At 41.3% G+C, this 24,461-nt stretch overlaps 1 protein-coding gene across 5 annotated transcripts in view; it reads right to left on the bottom strand.

Moving 5' to 3' along the window:
• Positions 1-1,717: 1,717 nt before the first annotated feature.
• il1rapl1a (interleukin 1 receptor accessory protein-like 1a) overlaps positions 1,718-24,461 on the bottom strand; it is a 190,790-nt gene continuing 168,046 nt past the window's right edge. For 2 of the 5 annotated variants that reach the window (XM_031293733.2, XM_036004284.1), the window contains exons 7-12: positions 18,042-18,174; positions 13,090-13,235; positions 9,757-9,903; positions 7,671-7,841; positions 4,582-4,626; positions 1,718-3,979 (exon numbers count right to left, since the gene is read on the bottom strand). In XM_031293733.2, coding sequence (XP_031149593.1) covers positions 3,258-3,979; positions 4,582-4,626; positions 7,671-7,841; positions 9,757-9,903; positions 13,090-13,235; positions 18,042-18,174 — 1,364 coding nt within the window. In that variant the 3' untranslated portion in view covers positions 1,718-3,257. The remainder of the gene's footprint in view (positions 3,980-4,581; positions 4,627-7,670; positions 7,842-9,756; positions 9,904-13,089; positions 13,236-18,041; positions 18,175-24,461) is intronic. The other 3 variants (XM_036004285.1, XM_036004286.1, XM_031293743.2) reach the window with 3 other exon arrangements.

Genomic DNA, 24,461 nt, shown 5'->3' with positions numbered 1-24,461 from the left:
CATACACTTTGCTTCTCTCATCTCACGGACCCAGCAGTTTCCATTTTTGCAAACCATACATAAATACAAGGAAAAATATGACCTTGTTTTACTCAACATTTCCATGAATCATGGATGTGTTGATAACATAAATGAGGAAATATTGGAGGACTTAAGGAGATGTGATGTTGAACTGCATGTGCCGATGTTGATGTAACCCAGATGCCCCAGCAGCAACACGGGAGAGGAGAGACAGAAGAGCTGCATCGTCTATAGTGAGGTAATCTCGGTCTAATGTTAGACTACATTGCAAAAATATCACCATCCATTCATAACCTCGTGATTCAGTGAGAGTGAGCCCAAAACATCGGAAAGTATGTTTTTGTGACATTTCTTTATTTACATTTTGTCAAAAAGAAAAATCAATAGCAAACGGTCTCCTCGGCTGTGAACCGCTCCTGGGGTGCGCCCATGGATGTATAGAGCGTGCCTATAGCAAATCCGCCATTATAATAGCAATCCGGCAGCGATATTTCTTTCCCCACTATGGCCACGCCAAGACTCGCCCTTCAATAGCATTCACACACTACTATTGGCCAGGCGTCCATGCTTACATGGACAGGTCCTATCCCCTGACCAATCCCCTAACCCTAACCTTAACCACTCGAGGTGAAATGCCTAACCCCAACCAAATAGTGGCCATAGTGGGATTCGTAATTTTGCAATCCGGCATGGAACAAGCGCGCCTGCTTTTAAAGGGAATGTGGGATAACGCTCTGGTTGGTTTATTGCACGTTACGCCCAAACCACACCTATGAATAATGTAGCTACTTCAGACCAACCCATTTTAGATTTGCGTCGGGCGCAAGAGTCATTTATCCCGCCGGTATTATAGCAAAAGCGCCGAGATCCGCCCACAAAGCTACTTGCGTTTGATACTTGCATTTCAGATCGTTCAAATAGGGCCCCTTGACTTTAAGCCAACATGTTTCTTTTATCAGCACTCTTTTAAAAGCTTTATTTTTGGCATTTCTGCCTCTATCTGACAGGAGAGATGGACAGGAGACATGGGGAGAGAGCAAGGTTGGATACCATGCAACAAAAGTTCCAGCCAGTGTTAAACCAGGGAAAAACACACTCTCCCTATATCATTTTAACACTCACAAAAATAATTATATAGTGAGTGTTATGACTATCAGGCCTCAGAGACCCCCATATCAGCCCACTTTAAACTGTGAGATTCCCATCATGACTTCCGTCATTGCATGCTGTCTAATTGTTGACCTTTCTCATTTGCAGTCTGCATTGACATTCTTCTGTAAATTATAGTTTGTTAGTGTTATATTATGTAATGTGAAAATCACTGGAAGACAGGAACACAAACAGTCTAAACATACAACTGGAACTTGGTACAGTAAATCTCTCATGATTCAATGTTTGCAAAGCACATTTCATAATCTCCCTGTAGAGGTTTGTTTATGGTTTTTGAATTGAACTTAAAGGACGGATTCATTGTTTTCTCAAATTTGTCTTAAAACAATAGTCAGGTGCTCATATGAACATGAAAACCCTTTTTGCTTGTTGTAATCATTCCTCCTGTTCATATTGGCTATTATAGTATCCTTCCTAATGACTATTAACGTGGATTTTTAGGAGTGTAATCAGTACGTAAGGCGTCATGTCATGACTTACTGTCAACAAATGGTCAAAGTTGGACACAAAAGGAAAACATCAAAAGGAAATCAATGTTTTTAATGTGCAGTGAGAAAGTAAGGGCAACTGATAATGATTGTGTTTCTATAAAGATAGACATTTCTTTCCAAGTGAAAATCGTGTTTATATATTTATATAAATATCTATATTATATATAGAATACATATCTATTTGCTATGCATACTCAAAAATCACACCTTCAAATATATTTAAAAAGTCTTTCAAAACACAAATGTTTTCTTTTCTTTCCTTAAACATGAACTATCCAAATGAACCAAAGTAATTATCAGGATGGGAATAATATTATGTTTTATAAACCAAAACATTCAAAATGCTTTACTTTTGAATCTAGAACAGTAGAGGACATATTTTTTCATGTGGGATTCAGAAGCCACCGTAACCTCTTAACAAACCAGGAACCACATTGCAAGTGTACAAAACCAGCATAACACTTATACACAAATCCCCTTTCTATGGTAGATGAAATGCAAATAAGTATGACATCTCAAGCAAACTCTTTTCTGTTATAAAAATAGAATTCTTTTTAAAATAATCTACAGATTTCATTTTAAGGTGAGGCATTTCACTATCACTCTAAAACAGCAAGGCTGTTTGTTTCAATAGAAAATATGAAGCTTAAGAGAGAGACCTGCCAGTCCATCGGTCTATCTGATTGGAAAGGACTAGCACTGCCCCCCAATTGCTCCTCCTTTTCGGTCCCACAGGAAGGTATATTTTTGCCAGTTCCTCCTTCTTTTTGCATATTCTATGATTTTTTAAAAGAGAGTTTCCATTTAAACTAGATACACCTTTTACAGGTAAACAAAAAGAAGTTTCAGCTCATTGAAGCTCCTGAAATGTCCAGGCAATTCCAAAAGTGTTAAAAAAATGTTCTCATAAACTACACAAAGATTTAAAAACAAACAAAACAAAACACAAGAGTGCAGGTACATGACATACTGGCTTTCCAAAAAAGCGCATTAAAATAAGAATAAAAAAATCAAACTAAAAAGTGAAAAACTAAAATATACAACTCTGTATAACAAGTTAAAGCAAAGTCCTACAGTAGAGAAGGCAACAAACATGATCGAATTAAACAAACAAAAGAACAAAACAGGAAAACACTGATGCTACAAATAAATTGAAATATATGTACAAGACCCTGTTTTCCTTTTGTTTGTGTGTATGCACATTTGTGTGTGTATGTGAGTGTGAGTGTGGGTGCAATTGCCGTAGAGTGTTGGTTCTTTAATGTGGAGTTCTTGCAAGTCCGTATCTCGCTAGTAGATGAAACAGTGTTTTCATTATATCTCCTGTAGTTCCACATAGAAAACATCCTCTGTAACAGAGGTACTGTCCACTTGAAAAAAAACAAAGGAAACTGTGTCCAAAATCCTGCTGTATCTCCATCACTTGCTGCCAGTTTACAACGGTTGGAACCAAATAGATCAAAAACACTTTTCGCGGTACTCACGACCATAAACTGTGTTCCTAAGAGCTACCAGATTGAGCCCAGCCATGTCTGGCTCTGATCTTCCTGCAGCCGATGCTGAACCTGTTCATCATTACCAGATGACGCTGGAGATGCTGGTTTCTCTTGGCAGCAGAGGGAGCATGGCGTTGTTAGCGTGTGCTTCCTCCAGGCTGTGCTCTCGGCTCTTCCCAGGAGGCCTCTGTCCGTTCAGCAGTGTCAGTGGGATGTTGCAGTAGGTGTGCTGGTTCCCCAGAGAGGAGAGAGGTGGCAGGGTCCCTCCTGGGGGTAAGTCATACTCGTAGCTGCGGTAGTAGTGTTTCTGCCTCATGGTGGTGTGGTAGGTGTTGTGGAAAGAGGAGCGCAGCTCGGGGTGGGCAGTCGCCATGGCGGTGGAGGTGGCTGCTGCCATGGAGATGGCAGAGACGGTCTGCAGCTCTCCGAAGGGGCCCTGCTCGCTGACGTCCAGCGCCGGCTCGTGGGTGAGCATAGGCTCTGTGCGCCTGAACGGCATCTCGTACTGCAGCTGCTTCCAGAACTTGGAGTTGAGCTTGTTGCTCTTGGGGCCACGCCACTTGATGACAGTAAGGGTTTTAATGGTATGCTTGAGGGCCTCCACCTCCTGGTAGTTCATGATGCCGCGTAACTCGGCACACTCGATCAGGATGACTTTGATCTCACCAGTAACCAGCATGTTGCGCAGCCGTGTCTCCAGCTCAAAGATGCTCCAGCCTCGTCGCACCACATAGTTGGGTGTCATAACTATAATGAGGCGCTTGCTCTGGTCCACACAACGTGCCACATCCTCTATGTAGGCTGCAGGAAACAACAGGTAAAAAAAGAAAGGAACACACATGCATGAGAGCAGCAAAATAGTTGAGTAATGCACATTCAGTATGTTTTGATCCAAAGATGATTTAATGAGGACAAGAACACAACACTTAACAATGATGGATGAACATACAGCATCAGACACAAGACAATGACAGGTGGCTATTTTGCTGTCCACTTCCAGTATTTGGTCAAATAACACTTAATTTAGTCTGCAGTTTATAGTGTGAAGTGAAAGACATATGGACTGTATATGTGTAAATAACAAATATAAAAGGATGGTCTTTGTTCAGTTGAACATGTGCCTTTTGTTCTGGTGCAGTGCAAAGTATTATTATATGCATTGTAATCAATACTCTGAAGGGCAGACCCACAGACAAAGCTAAGCGCTGCACTAAATGGCTCTAGATGGGGGGCAATGATTGATAAAGCTGCACAGTCTTTGGATTAAGCTGAGTGGCTGCTACTGAACTGGGCCTGATGTTTCAGATCACACAACAGTGCCACTCTAAGCGTCTCTTTGAAACTTCCTAGGAGCAGGTAAATGACAGCAGCTGATACAAGAGGAAAAGACTGAGGGCGAGTACCTCCAAAGAGTCGTGTTTCATCCTGGTAATGCTCATTGGTGAGACCTAAACATAAACATTTTAACATTTAGGTCACAGGCAGAACACAGTACAGACAGAAACATGCTCAACATAGTCGTAAAAGTCGCCGCAAGTTCCCTCACTCATCTTTCTATTTCACATATGATTAATCACATATCATGTTTCCTTGATTGGACATTCATCTACAATGAGTTTGCTTGGCACTGATGCTGGCGGCAATTTTCTTTTGATTAAAGGAAAGAGGCGGCAGGGCTCAGAGCCTTCTCACATTTCCCACTGATGTTTAATTCTGTCTGGACCAACTAGGACGTGTTTGCGTTTTATCTGTTCCACATGAAGCCTACATTACAAACACGCAGCAATACTACTAACTAGAGCACACTGTGTACCACTGGCACAGACAAACTACTAAGCAGTTAGCACGCATGAGAATTTGTTCAGACAGAATTTTCATATATTTATTAATGCATGGGTGAAAACCAGGGAGAATGCTAAATTTGTTCAATATATCAGCTCCTGGTATACACTAAACCATATTTCCATTTCTGTACATAATGTTAGAATAACCAGTGTGAAATAATATGGTCTTCTTTTAGACAATAAAAAACAATATGTTCTTGGCGATAGTGTTTGACTAAATGTTGCCTTTTCCTTCTTCTATTACTTGGAAATTTGGAATAATCATCCTCTCATTTGTGAGTGTGAATGTACTCTGCTTGAATCTGCCCAAACAGCACAAAACATTGAAACACAAGACAGTGACAGTGAAAAACAAAACTGAAGACAAACTACACACAACAAACAAATATTTAAAATTATTTTTGAACTACCGTTAGTTAACTTGGGCTCAGGAGCAGGGCCATGCCTCAACCACACCGCTAATCACCTGCCAAGCCTACTTACTGTATAACTGGTTAACCCATCCTGTCCTGTTTCTCACTGTGCTTCTGCTTAATCAAACACTTGCATCAATCTAAAAAGTTAGACTAATGCTACCTTTGATTACACCAAAGAATCAACTCAGCATGGATCTCAAACTGCAGAGCAATCTGTCAGATTCAGGCAATGATCTGTTTGAAAGCGATTCTCCTCCAGCCATTTCATTCCTGTCACTTTGCATATCTGCCACAACCTTCAGTCCACTCTCTCCTTTGTCTGCGCTCCATGAGCTGTACCCCATCATCATAGGTGCCATCTTTGGGAACACTGATGGTCTAAGGGAGTCCATACTCTTCCATTCCCATAACACAGCAGTTGTGGAAAGATCTCATTATCCAGCCATCATGCAGTTCATGTGAAGATTTACATTAATATCTGCCAAATGCCAGTTAATTCTCGGTGCAGCTCACCACAATAGCGCCTCTAATTTATTGTCCTGCTTCTCGTTTCAGAAATGCAGACTCTTGGCCCCAGAATTCAACATTCATCCCATACCAGTCCCACAGTTTTCAGCCTCAATATTCAGCTAGCTCCACACTTTCAACTAGCTCCAAAACCTTTTGAATATCCGAAAGAAGTCATCCTTAACAGCCTTGCCCCACACACTCGCTCAGCCTATTTAACCGACTGGAATTGTTTCCAGGCATATCATACCATGTACCAGCTGCCCCTTCCCTCTCTTGACTTCATGTCTATCTGTAATTTTATCACCCACGCTCATTCCATTCTCATTCCCACGTTTACATGCTAATCAAAAGCTTGCGAAAACAAGAACCCACTCTCACCTCCGACCTTCTCAGCCTCTGCTTCCATTCTCTACGTCCAGGCTACTTATCCCCCATGGTCGATTCCATGTTCTTGCTGGCATTTTTTGGCTTCCTGCAATGCTCCGAATCTACCTGTAATCCTTCCTCCCAACTCTATCTGACTCGCCATTCATACTTCTGACTCCCTCATTCATACTCTGGAGAAGTAAAACTGACCAGCTCGGAGCTTCATTTCCCATCTACATTTTCTGTCTAGACTCCTATCTCAGCCCATACGAGCCACTGACCAAATACATCAGTTTCAGGTGTGCCACCAAAGCCTTCCCTCAAGACCCACTGTTTCTCACCAAAACAGGGACCACTAGATTCTGTTTTCACACGCGTTTTCACAGAGTCCTCCACATTTCTGGCATATTTAAGGACACTATTCCAGGCATTCTTTCCGCAGCGGCACAGCTTCCACAGCAGCCCGACTGTAGCCTAGAAATCTAGATGCACCCTAGCGGCAACAAATGTAATTTGCAGCCAGGGTCAGTCTAGCAACTCTCTGTTGGCTTGCGAGCTGGAAAAACCAAATTCTGCTCAGGCCAATCACATCATGTATAGAGTCGGTGGGCGATCTTAAGTTAAGGACGGCAGAGTTGGGATGGTTCTGCGTGAATTCCCTACTACTTGAAAACAAAGAAGATGGCTGCTGCTGCTGGTGAACAGTGGTCTTTCGAATCGGCTTTAGCTGCGACTCTGGAAGACTTGGAGACATTCTTAAAAAAGGAAAATGTGTTCGGAGTTTTGCCGACCGGATACGACAAAAGTTTAATCTATCAACTAGCGTTGCTCTGGTTGGCCATGAGTGAAGAGGGAATTTGAAAGACAACCCTCGGATTGAGCTCTGCCAATGGTGAGTTCCCAGACACAACATCTTGATGTGGGTCTGGCTTGTAAGGCTAGCCCGACTGGGCATCTCAGCTCAAACCAACAAGGGCCTCATTTGCTCGTCATCTCAGGCATATCGCTTCTACATTCGCAACAATCGTAACAATCTTAAGTCAGTTGACTCTTCTCCCAGCCTTCAATATCTCTGTCTCAGACCGGCCGAAACGGACATGTCCCTCCTCCACGTTCATCCTCTTCCTCACATCCATCCTCAACATCCAATACCTCCTCATTTCATTAAACTGTTAAACTCACATTGTTGTGGTGTGGTCCTTGCTAGTAAATGAGAAAGTGTAAAAAATGTGCCACACACTGCAGCAACTACAGGGTACAAGCAACTATAAATGTCCTCACGCTCCAATACAATACGATACATGAACATACATGTATGTGTGCAAGCATGTATACACAGACCGTCACCGTGCTTACTTCCTGTTGGAATGAGGTCTCGATCTGGGATGAAGAGTTTGTAGCCGTAATGTTTCTCCAGGACATCAGGAAGGATCTCTAGGGCAAAGCGTTCCTCCTCCCTGGTCTCCTGACTCCACTGGTCAGGGTCCACTTTGGTGTAGGACAGGTATGCATCGTAATCTTTGTTTTCTGAAACACAGTGAGAAACAGCAGGGAGTGGCACATGAAAAAGGTGCACTAAATGCATTGATATCCAGCTCAAAAGACACAATATCCCCAGAGTCCTCATGGCACAATAAAAAATGCACATACACATACACTAGATGGGCAAAAATATGTGGACACCTAAACATTACACCCATATTTGATTAAAACCAAATTGATGCAGAAGTCAGTATTTATAATGATGTAGAATAAGAATGACTTTTGAAAATGGTCATTGTTTTCATTGATATGCTGCATTACTGTTAATATAATGTAGTCTAGAGTCTGACTTTACACCATTTGACAGTAAAACTTACATTCATACAAGAAAGACTGATTATAGCGTTTGTTCTGCATCAACCACAAAGTTCATTTTTATTCAAAACACCAAACCATTAATATTTCAATCACTTGTGTGTTTTCTGTAAAATGCTGCTTTAACAATCTCTACTCTTCCGGGAGGGCTTTCCACAGAACCTCGATTCAATGATTTGCGCCCATTCAGCCACAAGAGTATTAGGAAAGTGGGTCACTGATGTTAGGTGATAAGGCTTGGCAGTTCACCATTCCTTTTTGAATCTCTCTTTGCTCATGTTGAAACAGGAAAAACACTTCTCCAAACCATGCTTAAGCATCCTTAATTTGAACAAAGTGGCCTGGATAAAAAAACAGCCACACATCAAAAGTAAACAAAAGCATTTGGACAGGGGTGTCAATATACCTTTGGCAATATAGTGTATATGAGAAATAAATTGGGGTAGATACAAAAATACCCAAATCAAGACCCAGGCAATACCCTATTCCCCACCTCGAAATGATTTCCCAGAAGACAGTGAGAAGAACTGAAAAGGTAGAAAATAGATGATGGGAAAAAAGCACTACTGGTGACATGTTCAGTGAGTCCTTGTCATTATGCTCTGTAGAAATGGGATTGTGGGCCAGCCAAATAGGGAAGAGGGGCTTTTTCACAAACTCTTTGAGGAGCGTACTTAGCTTTGAATCTCACTGGAAAGGCCAGGGCTGCATTTGATAGGATCCAAATATCAAACAACGCTTTCAAATTAGCAACAAACCTCAAATTAACCACCTAGCAAACTTGGAGAATCAAAAACAGCTTGTATCTGCAGGTCCCTGATGGTATGACTGGAAGTTTGAGTCAACAAAACATTGTGTAATAGATAATTCATGCTTCTGTAGAAACAATCCAATGATTCAAAAAGAAGTTCAGTCTTTCCAGAATTTTTGAAAAGAAAGCAGAATGAGTCAAAATACAAAGCAAAAAGGGAATATATTGGGACACAAACAGAAGAATTGTTAACTGAAGCAAAAGTTAATGGAGAGAAAAGTTGCACTTGAATTTCTGGCAGTTTGAGTCCTCCCTATTAGGCCTCCCTATATGTCGCACGGGGAAGGAGCTTTGAGCCCGCCTGGTCCCCATGTCCTGCTATGTGGCCTTCGACAGCAGAGGGTGGGCATCACTCCATGACATATTGAGACTGATCTCTTTTTAAATGGGCAACAAATTGAAAAACTGTCTCCTCTCTTCCATATGCACTGCAGCCATTGCAGCAATGTACACACACAATAACATGCACCTCAACACCAACACTATCTCATTGACAGCAGGGCTGCTGTCAATGAGATAGGAGAGGACATTTGTATCTACCAGGGAGTCTGTTATTGATAGAGGTTCAGAACAACCGTATGCACATGGGTATACAAACAGAACATATTCACATCCATAAAAACAAACCAACACAGGCACATACACAGTCATCTATGCTCGCTTTACATCTTATTTTAGATGAGAAAGGCCTGGTGAAAAAAGTGAGAACAAGTTGGAGTTCTTCAGACAGCAACAGAGAGAGGATTTGTTTGTGATGCTTTGTGCTGTCTTTACCTCCATCCACGTCCTCGCTGCCAAATTGCCTCCTATAGAAAAGCATCAGCTCTATCTTGTAGCATTTGTAGAGGGAGATGAGGAAGATGAGTAGGAGCAAGATCGCTCCCAGCCCTCCTGCCAGCTCCACGGTGTACATGAGCTCTGCTGAGGACGACACACAGACCAGAAAATATATTTATAACTGCTGAGACAATCGAGGTACAGCACGGTGAATACACATACGTCTTATGAATACACAAAAACAGCTATTGACTTATTTCTGCAGCAGGTTGGACTCATAGGTTGTCTTTCTTCGTCTTCATTTCCCTGTTAAAGTCAAAGCATGAAGCACTTATAGGACACATTTACATTTGCTGTAAGGCTGGACAATCATCAGCATTTTCAGAGCAAAGCAGCATCAATCTTCAGGGGGATGAGACACGAGGCTCATAATGACTTTGGGAAAAATGAGAGGACAGTGCAGGGAGACACATGGAAAATAAATTGGGCTCATTTCTTTGGAGGAGCACAGCAATGACACAGCTCTGCACTGTGGCTGTTGTACATAGTGGGATGGAGGCATTTTCAAAACAAGAGGCTTCAGTCTACTCATGTCGCTCTCTCCCCTCTCCATCATACATCTTCTCTCACTCTTGCTTCTCCTACCCCCTCTTTTCTCTCCCTTTGTCTCTCCATTCATTTCTCTTCTCTATTATCTCCTCTCCATCTCACCAGAGACCTAGCTTAGGGAAGGATGAGTTATGTTGTGTATGAAAGCAGCATTTACCTGGTTGGCTCAGCCAGAACAGGTTTAACCTTATATCTCTGTCACTGTGGACTGGAGCAAACGCAATGCACCACAGATATGTACACTGCAAATACCTTTACAATTCTTTCAGTGGCATGAGATATTCTCACTTTAAATGCAAGCTTTTCTTTCAGTAATCGTCTTTCCCACAAGCGAGTGATAGTTAACTAGTTAACTAGATAGTTTATTTAACCCCAAACAGGTTTAATTTAAGGCTTAATATTAGACTAAATAATACCACTCTGTAAAAAAAAACAAAGTGTAATAATGACACAATGTGGTTTTATGTGGGGTTATGTGCCAGAATATTTCTTGACGACCGGGTGCAATGACAACTGGAGTCTTAGCTGGGACCTGAGATGTAAAGTTACTGTTTCAGTCTTTATGCTAAGCTAGGCTAACCAGCTGGTGGTGGTGGCTTCATTTTCACCGTACAGACATGAGAGTGGTATTGATCTTCTCATTTAACTCTTGGCAAGAAAGCAAATAAGGGTATTTCTCCAAATGTCAAACTAGTCCTTTAACTTGTAAAGACAGATTTTCTGTATCAGTAGGCACATTACCCTTGATGTTTTTGAACATAACTAATACTCAGAAAGACAGCAGTGTTAAAAACTTTAATGTTTTTAACTAACAACCATCCTCCCTCTCTAAGTTGTTAATGTTTCACTGACCACTACGTCCCTTCGGAATTCTCTCTTTTCATTTCTCTCCTTCTTCTAAGGGAATGAAAGGCAGCCTGCAGAGACATTCACATACCTGCTGCAGGGCTTATGAGTGATGCATTCTGGGAAGGAAAACATTAAATAAACATCAGAATAATGTGTCAGACAGAGAGCAAGCGAGAGAGAGAGAGAGAGAGAGAGAGAGAGAGAGAGAGAGAGAGAGAGAGAGAGAGAGAGAGAGAGAGAGAGAGCGAGAGAGAGAGAGAGAGAGAGAGAGAGAGAGAGAGAGAGAGAGAGAGCGAGAGAGAGAGAGAGAGAGAGAGAGAGAGAGAAAGAGAGCGAGAGAGAGAGAGAGAGAGAGAGAGAGAGAGAGATTGACTTGAAGTCTTTCTTAGCATTTCTCCCACTGGAAAGGCTGCTTTGACAGAGAGAGAGAGAGAGAGAGAGAGAGAGAGAGAGAGAGAGAGAGAGAGCATTAAATGAAGCTGTCTTGAGTCTAAAAAGACCACTCAAAAGGAATTGGGCCATCTACAACAGACAGTCACAGAGACGGAGATTAAAGCAGGGAGACAGACGGATAAAGACTTAAAATGTAATTGTATGCTGAACTCATTGGCCTGTTGGGAAAAGCTTAGGACCAATTTGCTGTTTAAACAGCCATCAAATTACCTCTTCTTACAGGGTGACAACCAGTGCATGAAAAGAGCTTCAGACAAGTCATGCTAGAGAGCCAAAATAGCTACACAGCTGCTGGAGCACATGTAGAGAGGAACGGCACAACCACATGGAGCTCAAGCACAGATTGTTAACACACGCGTCAATGGAAAAAGAAATAAAAAATGGACCAGAAAGGGCAGACAAAAGGATGTTGTTTAAAAGAGTGCTGCAGAGTATTTGGGGTATTAAGTGAGCTATATGAAGTCTCCTTTGTCCTATTAAATTAATATTCCATTAATTAATAAATAATCAGATGTGCTGAACACCTGAAAGCTGATTTTTTTTTTACTTCTTGGGGCAGCAAAAACAAGCTGTAAACATAACACTGATATACAGTACAAACTTAATAGCAAACATTTGTCTATTTGCTACTCTAGCAGATACGGAGTGCCGTTGGCATTTATTTGGATTTGTGTTTGGGCCACTGGTAAATGTAAGTTGAATATTTTCTCTTTTATTTTTTTTTGGTCTCCACCAAGTCTTGAGGGAAATATTTGGCTCTAACTTTGTCTCTCTGGTGTTTGGTGCTGGGCGGGTTGGGTACAGTGGATTTATTAGAGCTTTCACCACTGAAAACAGCTGCTTACTGTGTCTGGAAAATGACAGCAATGGGAGTCAATCAAAGCAAGCAAGCAAATTGTTCAACAATGACCTGAAATGTTCTCAGGTGATAATTCTCTGTGGGTTTGTCTCTACAAGTGACCCCTTCATTATTACTATAAAATTATTAAATAAAATGATTAGAGCAGCTTTAATCCCTTTAACCTAAAATAAGCATTGGATGCTGTGCAACCAACTTTTGATCACAACACACAGAATTTTATTTTGTAGTCCTAGTTTGGATCCTAGAGTTTCCAAAGATACCAAATATGTCTGACTGACGTTTGGGAAAATGTGTATAAAATGACATGCACAAGACAGCTAGAATATTTCCATTTGATGAAATGGTGCAGCCAGGCTTTAAATATCTCATTCATCATATAGTTTTAATGATAGTTGGAACAAGCTGATACAGAATATGTATGATAGTGTCAGACAGTGTGGAATAAGATGCATTTTCCAATCTTAAAGCCACTTACAGGGAAATGAAATGCAAAAAACTGGATGTTAAGGGGTTAACGCTCCTCAAGGTTTCAGTGGGAAACTTCAAAAAGCCCTTACCCCGCCTGAAGAGCTGGATGGTAGCATGGCGACGGCCGTTACCATTTTCCACATAACAGGAATAGTTTCCCAGGTCCTCCTCCTCCAAGGAGTCAATAGTCAAGGAAATGGCCACTTCCTGCTCCCCAAGATGCTCCTTGACAATCCTGCAAGACAAACAAACAAAAACGTACTCAGCAATGCTTCTCTGCAACACTAGTTTGGGAAATAGTAGATGAGAAGTGGCTTTCCCCGGTTGAAGCAAGTACCTCTGATCCCTGCTAATGTACAAGAACATGTAATTAGTGCAAGTGATTGTGATAGCAAGCAGCATTTATGTGATAGGGCTTTAAGAGTTGTGATCCAGAGTACAGCAAACACAGAACACATTATGTTACAATTCCCAACGGTTAAGCCATAAAATGCCTGTGAGCAGCTTGTTTCAGTACAACTGTATCTTGATGAAGCCCCTCTTGTGTTACTGTAAGTACTTCAAGGTATGTTCATTTCTTTTCTCTGCACTCGAAACATATGAGAAATGAAAATCAATAAGGGCTCTTCCTCGGAGTGTGCGGGGAGGTGAAATCAAATAATGGCGATCAGAAGAAAATCTTTTTATAGCGGCTGCCATGGTAACGGAGAGAAGGAGAGAAAGTAATATTCCATAAAGTAAATGAGTGTCCCCCGCTGGGCTGGTTGAGCCTGATGAAGGAGAGAATGGGGAGATAATGCTCCCTCATACCTCAGACACACTACTTAGCCCACTTTTGCAGCACCCTCAGCAAAAATTACACTTTGGAGGAAACAGTGCAAATGTGAAAGATATCTGTTTGCATGTGTGTGTGTGTGTGTGTGTGTGTGTGTGTGTGTGTGTGTGTGTGTGTGTGTGTGTGTGTGTTTGTGAGCATGTATCATCTACTGTATGTGTTAACGGCTGTGTTGAGAAGGAGGAGTGGGATGAGGAAAGTATGTGTGTGTGTGTGTGTGTGTGTGTGTGAGAGAGAGTGTGTGTTTGAGTGTGTAGGGGGATAATGACTCTCAAGCTTCTCTCTTCTCTCTCGCCTACAAGCCAATAAACTGCACATAAGGACAGCTTGTTGGGGAGATTTGGCATCAGTAATTGAAAGTGTATCATGGGCTTTGCGTAGAGAGGCTGAGGCAGTGCTGATGATATTTGTAGTTTCAGCTGAGTTTGTTGTGCAATTGGGTTGGGGGGCTGGGGCGCTGGGAGAAGTAGGCACGGGAATAATTCATGTCTCTCCAGGGAGTGGTGGCTACTTTGAAGCCTCCAGTTTCACATTATCACACTATACTGTATGAGGCAACGCAGCTCAATACCATACAACCTGATGGATAATGACGACTGCTGTTCAAGCCAAGCTTAAAATGGAGATGATGAGCAGATTAAGTTACAGTAGGTGGACAAGAAGGTCCAGGTGAAGCGCAGAAATACGGATGGCAGCCATGTGAGCTGGGCTGAAGAGTGAATTTGAACTATACCAGACTGTAGAGCTGCATCTACTCCAAGATGCTCCTCAGATTTGTAGAATTCCATGTAAATCTTTGTAAAATACTCTACTTTTCTTCTGGGTATTTACGTTTATCGATATAGAGTTAGCCGAATGAGTAAATCGTGAACACATTTCTAAACTATGGCTGCTCCAGGCACTTTTTTTTACTCTTTCCAATATTCTCTGCCTTCCTCATGTTTGCAACTTACTCATTCCTTTTATACATTCAATTCAACATACACCTGCAAAAACCCCATCTGAATTGGGTCAATAACATATTGATCCCCTTCTTTAACATGCTGAGCCAGATTTGTTAAACTAATTTATTAATCTCTGCATGCTATGCTAATGTCCAGTCATCCGTGCTATGATAACAACAATTGCCCTGTCCCGCTGGCGCAAATGAGAATTTATGGGCTTGGGTTACCTTAGAAATGAACTAGTCCGAATCAATAGGCTCAGAGTTAGGTAAATAAATGCCTGCAGAAGCTCTGAGCCCAAAGGTTTGAGTGCTTGTCTCTTAGCTCAAGTTTGGTTGCTGATGCATTAGTAATTAAGTGTGTAGGTGCCAGCCTGAAGAAGAGAGGTAACCCTTAGAAACATGGCCACTGTATCATCTAAAAGGGAGACAGCTGGGCTGCAGGGTAAGCAGAGATTTGCTCATGTCTAGTTTCTCCTATCCTTACTCTCCATTGCTCCCCGTCTTTGCCTGGTCCATATGTCTGTCTGACTGTGTGGAAGTAAAACCAAGGCACTGGCTGGATGTGAAAAAGCTTAGGGTGGCAGCATCAGCAACAGAGAGTGGATGATCAAATACATTATTGATCCACTGCATGAAATATCGGTATTAATTATTGAAAAGATAACCCCCTTAGCCAGTGAGTGGGGGTATCCTGGTGTCAGGGAGTAATGGACAAAGAGAGAGACAGAGAAAAAGACTCACAGGAGAGCAGCATTGGTGGTTAAAATTAGATTTGTTTCTGTGACATGTTCATATCAGTGCATAAGCAAACTCACACGTCTTCTTTACTTTCCTCCTATGTGACTTCTACCATATTTCTTACTCTTTCCACTTCTTCCCCATCTGCTCCCTCTCTTTTTCTCTACCTCTCCTTCTCTTCCCCTCCTAACCCCTCCTCCTCAGCTTCCCGTGGCCCATCTGCATCCCGCCATAGGTGGGTGCAGCGAGGGAGATAGCGATAGCGGCGGCGGTGTGAAAAATGGCGGTTGTTAACCATCTGACAGGGCTGTCTCCCCAGAGCTGCAGCCTCTCCAAACAGCCCTAATGGGAAACATGCACATGGACCAGGGAACAGACTTGTTTAAATGTGTAACACCACTAGGAGGGAGAAACATGGAAATGGGCTTGTTTTAAATGTCTCAGAGCCCTGAAATTTCACAATGTTACATTGAAAGGAGACGGAAAGAAAGGGCAAGTTAGAATCTGCTTTTTAAAGATGTGTTCAACATTTAGCACATTCATCCTTGGTGCAAAATGTTGGAAAACACAACATGTATGTGGACAGAAAGCAGGACATGGACTTGCTTTTTGTAAAACTGTGGTTTCACAATGTAGTGCTGGAGTACAAAACAGCATTTGTGCATCCTGTTCTGCAGCTGATAAACAGAAATTACAAGGAAAAATTCTTGTTAAGGAAAGAAATGGTTAGACAGAAAAAAAACTAATTGTTTTCCATGACTTAAATGGAGACAGAGACCTACTTGCTAATACTGTTGATACAATTGACATGAATTCTTCCCAGATTTATTGATAAAACTCCAGACTTCCTTTTGCTTTTCATTTTAAGAGAATAAACTAACTCAATCCCTGCAGTACTTGGAGAAAATCAGCTAAACCAGCAAGAAAATGTATAACTGCATTCACTGTTTGTAGCTCTACCTACAGAGAGTAATGCACTATTTCATTTGTATATAACCCACGTCATCATGAGCCAGGCATGCAGGGCTGCCTCTAAGGAGGAAGTCAGGAGACTCCTCCACATAGGGAGGTTGGGGTGGAGGGAAGGGTCAAACAAACACAGGACTTTCACCTAGGAGACCGCTGTTTGTGTCCCGTGTGAAAGCAAAAGTCAACATTGACTTATTTTAACTTACTCTGTTATGCAACTTACATGGCAGTTACGTAACAAACATACTTATTTCAACACAGAGCACAAGTCTTTCCTAAACCTAACCAAGTAGTTGTGTTGCCTGAACTGGTTCTGCACTGCAGGGGCTTGCACAGGCGCACTGATCGCCCATGTTGCTAGACATTACGTTTCGTAAGATGTCATACTAACCGTTGTATGAGGAGGATACAATGCATAGAGCAAGGGATGTTTTCCTTAATGACAGGTTTCAGTTTTTTAAGCAAATATTTCTGTTTTAGTTACATGTTTAACTTATTTAATACAATATTGTCATTTCACAAATTGAATGCACAACATATTTTATCTTCTGAAAATAAAAAAAGAGAGCAAGAGAATTAGACCATCAGCCATTACAGATAACGGAGAATAGTTCATGAACTTAAAGGACAGTACTGTACTCTACATAACAACTGTAACAGCTACCAGCTAATTTCAGTATGAAAACATTTTGCAGAGACTTGAAACGTGCTTGTGTTAGATAATCCATCAAGACACAATTCACCACCTGTACTTATTTTCATATTATTGACAGAGCTGGTAATGTAGCTGCACACAAGGACTGGTTTAAAAACTCTCTTTGTTGTAGCACTCAAGACACTGACTTGAGTCAGCTGCAGAACAACAAACTTTTTAATACAAGAAACAAGAAAACCTCACAGTTTGCTTTCCTCAATGTTCAGGTTTGCAGTTTTTTTTCTTGTGGGTTGACTTTTCGACAGCATGGCTGGTAAATGTAATGAGGCATGGGACAAATAATCAATATGAAACTGCAGTACAATACAATACCCTGGCACCAATATTGTAGTATGTTGAGATGATACAGTATATAGCCATATTGAAACAGCAATGTTCAGAATTCTGAGCTTGTACTGTTTGTCTAATGTCTCAAAAATGTCTCCATCTTCACTCACGCAGATATTGTGATATATAATAGGTGATTATCTTGCTATGTATGTGATGTATGCATTTCTACAGTATTGTTACTGTGCACATTGTAGCATATTATGAGTTATTCTGTTTCCACCTGCTTGCTATTTCATTTCCACAGGACAGTAACATAATTTAAACAACGAAAAAAAAAGTGACAAAATGAATGAATGATTTAAAACAAGCTTTAAGTCTCTGCATGATGTTCATACCATAACAAAATAAATGGAAACCAACAGCTGCTTGGAAGGCAGCAAGTGAATCTAAGTTGGTTTAGTGTATGCAATTTGGAGTTAATAGGCTAAAACATGCAAAGCTATTGGTATCATCCTTTAATATTTTACAGTGCATTTATCTACATCTGCTATTAATTTGTGTCTCTTACTTGATGTCGCTTTCCTGGATTCTTTCTTCGTCCAAGTCCTCTATGAACTTCTCCCCCTTCATCCAGTAGATGAGTGGGCTGACGTCACCGCTGTAGCCGAAAAACGCCCGGCAAGTCAGGTTCAAAACACTTCCTGCAAAGACAGGAGATGACATACGGTCATGCTTGATTGTCCTGCTGGCTTGTTAAAGGTGTTCGTTTGAATGTACATGGCCCAAAAAATATCGTACCATATCATATCATATCTGTGCCTGAAAGTCAGTGAAATCAACAGTAATTTTGTTGGTGACGTGCATTCACAAGTCTTTGTAATGTGTGCATCATACACACCTATGCTAGCGCACACTCGCGCCTGCACTCACATTCGCACACGCACATATCCTACAAAATTCTATTCAAAAGTGGTTGCATGAGAGAAGATGTGAGCTAGGCACTCAACAAACCTCGGGTGATGTACAGCAGTGTAAAAACAGACAGTCTTTCTTTTAACACAGAGAAAAATCTCAGGACGTTTTGATTTGCTTATGCCAAAAGCACACACATGCAGTATACCGATCTGTAAGTAAACAGTAATGAACACATGAGGGCACTCAAGAGCTTCCTAAAACACCCCTTGAGACTATGTGTCCATGAAAAGGAAGTAAAAGGGGGCAGACATTACATTATTTTATTTAGATATTATTGTTTGCTAAGAGTTGATGTGTGAAAGAAGTTGTGATTGTCACAGAGGAGCCAACAGGGTCTTTGTTCCATGAATTGATGGATTATTTCTTTGGTTCAACAGAGAGTGCAAGTATTCAGCTGGAAGAAAAAGGTAATACTTCATGCACCAATTACAGAAAAGTTTCCCTTTAAATCTGGTGGTATTATTGTGCTATTTGAGAAAGATTGGAGATTCAAAATAATTGATGAGCTAGTGGTAAAAAGTGAAAAATGTACATGTTACATGTAACACTGTTGTGAGCTGATTAAAGTTGGCTTAAAGAGGCTTCTTTTCCCCCCACTCAGGAAAGACCTTCAGTGTCCATGAACTATGCACGTATTAGGCTTATGAGCATAAAGATAGAGCACTGTCGGCGTATACTAGCACATGTTTATTTTGCATTCCTCTGAAGTGGCATTCTCAAAAAGCCTGGGGTGCAGCAACCCCATACTGCTGCCTCTCAGGAAACCACACAGCAACATGTAAACAACAAACAGATGAGGGAGGTTCATCATGCAGCACATACCGTAAACTGTATGGTGGAGGACACTCTCCTTTTGGGAGAGCCAATGCTGTGTCTGGCTCCGAGGCATGTGATTTTAAAAGCAATGGGAGAAAGGCATGGCAGGGGTGGGGGTGAAGAAGACACTATTCCCTGTTTCACAGCAGGAGTTATGAGCAGGAAAGCAATGTAAACTGTACTGGTATGAGGTATGTATACATTAATTCTGCTTTGCATGTGACAGCACCATGGACAGCTCCCAACAGTCTAGTGCAGGGAATAGGAGGCAAGCATCAGTGTTACTGTATGTGCGTAACCAGAACCTAAAAAAGAACTATGTTTGAGTCAAATCTTCTCTTATACAGTCAAAACAAAATGCTTGCTCTATTACAATGCATTACATTTTACTTTTTGAGGATGATCTTTGACCCTGTTCCACTGCCTGAGCTGTGACGAGTGGAACATGTCTTCAGGGCAGAACTGGCAACATTCTTTTTGAAACACACTCTTTTTGTGTTTGAACTAAGGGCATGTATCCTCTGTGCTTCCCCTATTCACAACCCAGATACAGCTTCAAAAGATTTCAGTAGGTCACTCTTAGCACAAGGAAAGTTTTAAGGGGTGCAGGGAAGGAGGATGGGACAACACCTAGGAATGATCCCATGGTATTGTCTGTGTGGAGCAGTGGCTGACATTTCCAAAGTTCAAGAGCCACTCTCAGCTTGGTATTTGTGCACAGCCGGGCTCTACAAAGGCTACACGCTGTACCTGCAAAATAGGAACCTCCTGCATGTGATTACACACACATGCACACATACACAGGTTTCGGTGGAGCGATACTTAACTATATAGTCACACTTGATAATTTGTGTAGCAAACGTGCAAAGTAACCACACCGTGCAAAGTACATATTGTACAACTGTGTGTCTCTATGTGTGAGACTGATTCAGCATTTCTATTTTCCTTTGTTTTATAAATCTCTCACATGCTGTTAGTTTATCCCACAGATCAATTGCAAAATAGGAATGTCATGCAGCCGGCAGCCTCTGCCTGGAGAGGAAGTCTCCACTGAGCTCCCTGGGAATCACAGGAAATTGTTGAAGGCCTCATGCTGTCTTATTCTAATCCTAGTGCAGCACTACCCAAAACTCCTTCACAGCCACTTTTGTTACTTCTTCTACCGCTACAAACACCAGTGGGCGGCATTACACCTGCAACATCACCATCATATTCATGGATGTAATACGATGGATGTGGTGTTGCAAAATGGTGAGCATTCATTCATTAAAGTTGCTACCACAGTGTATAAACCAAAAAGGATTTTGTCATTTCAAATTTTGACCCATGCCACATGAATAAGTGTCTCTTTCTTTTGCCCTGCCTGCTCACCCCATAGACTTTAAAACTAAGATGATGTCACACATAAAAATAGCTTTTCTAGGCTGCGATCAAGATTTAAAAGTATTTATATTATATATAAAGTATATATATTATTAGCTGTCTTGAAGCTTTCTATCGTATCGCACAATCTTCATCAGCAGATGGAGTTCGCCCAGTTGTCATGGATTTGTAGATGTTCAAATATCCATTTCTCTGAGTACTTTTGAGAACTTTATGCATTTCAATCTCACCTTTTAATCTAACATATACAAGAAGTTCTTAAAAGAGGAAGATAGGACAGCTCTGCTAATGGACCTTGTGTTGAGATTGAAACTGCTGTTCCCAAGGACAAAATGTTTGACTTTTTATAACATATAGTTCCATTGTCCATTTACAAAACAAAGACCATGTAAGCCATTCAAGCAGCAAGGCTGACTGCTACACTATTTTGAACTACTGTGTTTGCAGTGCTGTTGAAAAAGACATACAAATATTAGCCGTGACTAGGCATGGCTTTGTCATTAGCCTCTGAGCTAGCAAACTACTAGGATGTCAAGGCGGTTGAAGTTTGAGCAGATGGTGGGAAGACTAATAACCAGGACTGAACAATGAGGTGAATAATTCACACACTATCAAGTGAAACAGGAGGAGGAGCAGCTTTTTAAATATGTTCTCTCCTGCTGTCAAACCCCACAGCAGTGTCATTATTATTATTATGATCTATTATTTTTCTAGAGCAGTTTGTAACCCTTGGTAACTCACAATGGTGCCTGTGTTGACTTTAACTGATCTTGAGGGTGAATTATTACCGAGTTTCTAAATGGGTAAGGTGGTAACAGGCACAGACAGACCCCAGGCCAGGCAGACTTAGGTCGTAGGTCGTAGGTCATAGGTCCTTATGATTTGAGCGTGTGTGTATGTGGTCCATCCATTTACCACTTTGGGCGCCCAAGATCAAAGAAGAAACACATACACGTCTAAAAACCTGGGTAATTAAAGCCTTACCGGTGCATTTTAAAAGAAGAGTACAGTAAGTTTTAGATAAAAGCATCACGGAGGGCGAGGGAAGCCAAAGAAAATTACATTATGACCTTGGGCTTTAGAGAGGCTTTTAAAAGAACATAAACAAACTGAAAGAACTGTTCCAGCACTAGATTCATATTAGAGCGAGTACTTTTCAGAGGCTAGCTTCACGTTGTTAGGATTACCTGTACTGGCAGCTACAGTCACAGATTTTGAAAATGTAATATGAATAATGTTTAATTTGATTTTTTTATTTGCTACTGGCCAGCTGGAAACACAATTTACCTCACAAGTCATTTCCTTAGACAAAATTCCACTATAGTTCCATTTAGTGAAAAACATAACATCAAAATGTCACCCTGTTGACTAAACAACTAATAAGCTATAGCCGCTGTGACGTTATTCAATGTGCCACTAGTGCAAATGCTCACACACATTTACTCAATCCCAATGTGATCCCTGAGGACTAAGGACTAAAGACTCACAGACTTAATTGATCCCAGGTGCTAAGTGAGTGAGTATGTGAGGCCACATGGGCTCAGATAGGTATAAATGGGATTGGGACAGCACTTCACGAGATCACATGTTACCTTGGCGACGTTTAATAACAAAGATGTTGCTGACACTTGCCGGTTTGGGAATTTTCATTTTACGTTTGTTGCTTTCCACACGGCCAAGGCAAAGGAGACGGCTGCCTGATTCCAAATGTTTTCAAACTCTTGTTTTACAAGCTGGACAACAGGTTGGTCTGTGTTCCGTGGTCGTGTGTCGTGCTGTTGTTTACCTTTGTAATTTCCAGATTTCCCTATGGTCTCCGCGGTAAACATCACAACGCTTTGAACTGCATCGATGCAAACTCACGGAAAGGGCTCGGTAAGTGTGTACTCAAACCCTCACGGCCTTTGAAATTCGACATTGCGACGAGAACGCGCACCAAAGTCTGTGAGTCTGTGAGTCCGGACTTTGGGATTGGGCCGCTGCCTCCAAAAGTAAGTTTGAGTTGGATGAGTTTTAATGGGTATAATTTCAATTCTGTCGTGATATTATCAATATGATGTTTTATTTTGTTTTATCATGATAACCCTGAAGTAAAAACATATATTGTGACAGCCCTATTCACAATAGAAAGCAAAGATATGTGGACACAAGATGCCTTTAATACATTGTTAACAAAACAAGCCCTGGCAAATAATCATTTTATAGGCTGCCAGCAATATCGGTCTACATTTACATTCAATAGGTGATTACTGTGCTACAATTACAAAAACTCAAAAATTCAAGTCTATCATTGCAATTTTTTTTAAATTTCACATACAGTTAATGTGCCATTACAAGATTTGGCAAGATTTGGTGTGAAAAATATCCCCCACTGACTGTGTGCCTTGTGCAGCAGAAGAGCATGATTAAGTGTTTTTATGAGTGCGTGTTTCTTTATATGTGCACGTCTTTGTGTGTTGTTTCTGCCTTCACACATGCGTGGGTGTGGAACATATCCACGTAATCAGAGTGATTGACATCCTCCCCCCGGCTGACAGTTGGTCACAGCGCCTGATGGAAATGAGATTAAGATCCACTCTCTTTTATTTCTGCCCAGCGTCTTTTTGACCGACTTCCACACAGACTGATTACAACTCTGGTCCACCACAAGCTACATGATGAATACTTAGTGGAGGACAATATAATTTAAAAGGATACCTCTTGAACCTAATTATAGCTGGATGTGCAGTGAAGGTTAAATTGTACAGAGTGCCAAGTCCCATCCTTATTGTAATCTAGCCTCTGTACCCCTGTCTTTCTTTCATTGGTCTGTCTAAAAAGCTGAAATTGGAGTTTCCATACTGTAATACTGTACTGGCTAGTAGACCTCAGGATTTCAACAAATGATTATTTTGTAAGCATTAGTAACATAACTTCATGAGTCACACAAGTGCGATCAAAGCTAAGTCTAGTTCACACCGTATATCTTGTTTATTTGGGGCGCAGTGACTTCCTGGAGTCTTGTCATCACTGTGAGTTTGCCAGGAATTAAATAACCCCACGCATAACCACAACTTCGGCTGTTCCAAACGTTAAACAAACATATATATATATATATATATATATATATATATATATATATATATATATATATATATATATAATGTGTTAATATGTGAGCATTACAGGTGCAGATGTTGTTACCTCTGGACAGGCTATCAAGTTTTTATGCTAAGCTAAGTTACCCGGCTGCTGGCTGTAGCTTCTTATTTTGCGTATAAGAATGTGAGCAGTATCGATCTACTCATCTAACTCTTGGGAGATACGTTTATTCGCTTTTTGCCTTAAAGAGGAATGAATGGTTTAAATACTCACCTTGTGGTAGTGATGTCACAGTCTACTGCACAATGTGTCAGTACACTGACATTGCAGTCAGGTGTGGTCAAAGGTGCTCCAGACTTTCAACCAGCAATGTGATATCATGACTTTGCGTAAACATACACGGCCACTTTCTTAAGCCAAGTGGCGTGTTATCTGTACGCATTTTGAGCTATCCGTGTGTACGTCTACGCTGTATACAGCGGACGGCAGTCTGCAACGTCACAGCGTAAACATACACGCCACTTTCTAAAGCCATGTGGCGTGTTATCGCGAGACTGTGTTATCGCGAGGCTACGGTTGGGTTTAGGAAACGTCACACGCGGGTTGGGTTTAGGAAAAGAAGAACCGGTTGTGTTTAGGAAAAGAACAAACGTGGAAAGGAACCGTCACACGCGGGACACAAAGGAAATGTGACACGCGGGACAAAATCCCCGCTCTCCTGGGTGAAAGTCCT

This window comes from Sander lucioperca, chromosome 8 (genome assembly GCF_008315115.2).
Source record: "Sander lucioperca isolate FBNREF2018 chromosome 8, SLUC_FBN_1.2, whole genome shotgun sequence".
In the NCBI taxonomy this organism is placed as follows: domain Eukaryota; kingdom Metazoa; phylum Chordata; class Actinopteri; order Perciformes; family Percidae; genus Sander; species Sander lucioperca.
This window is presented reverse-complemented; position numbering and strand designations above follow the sequence as displayed.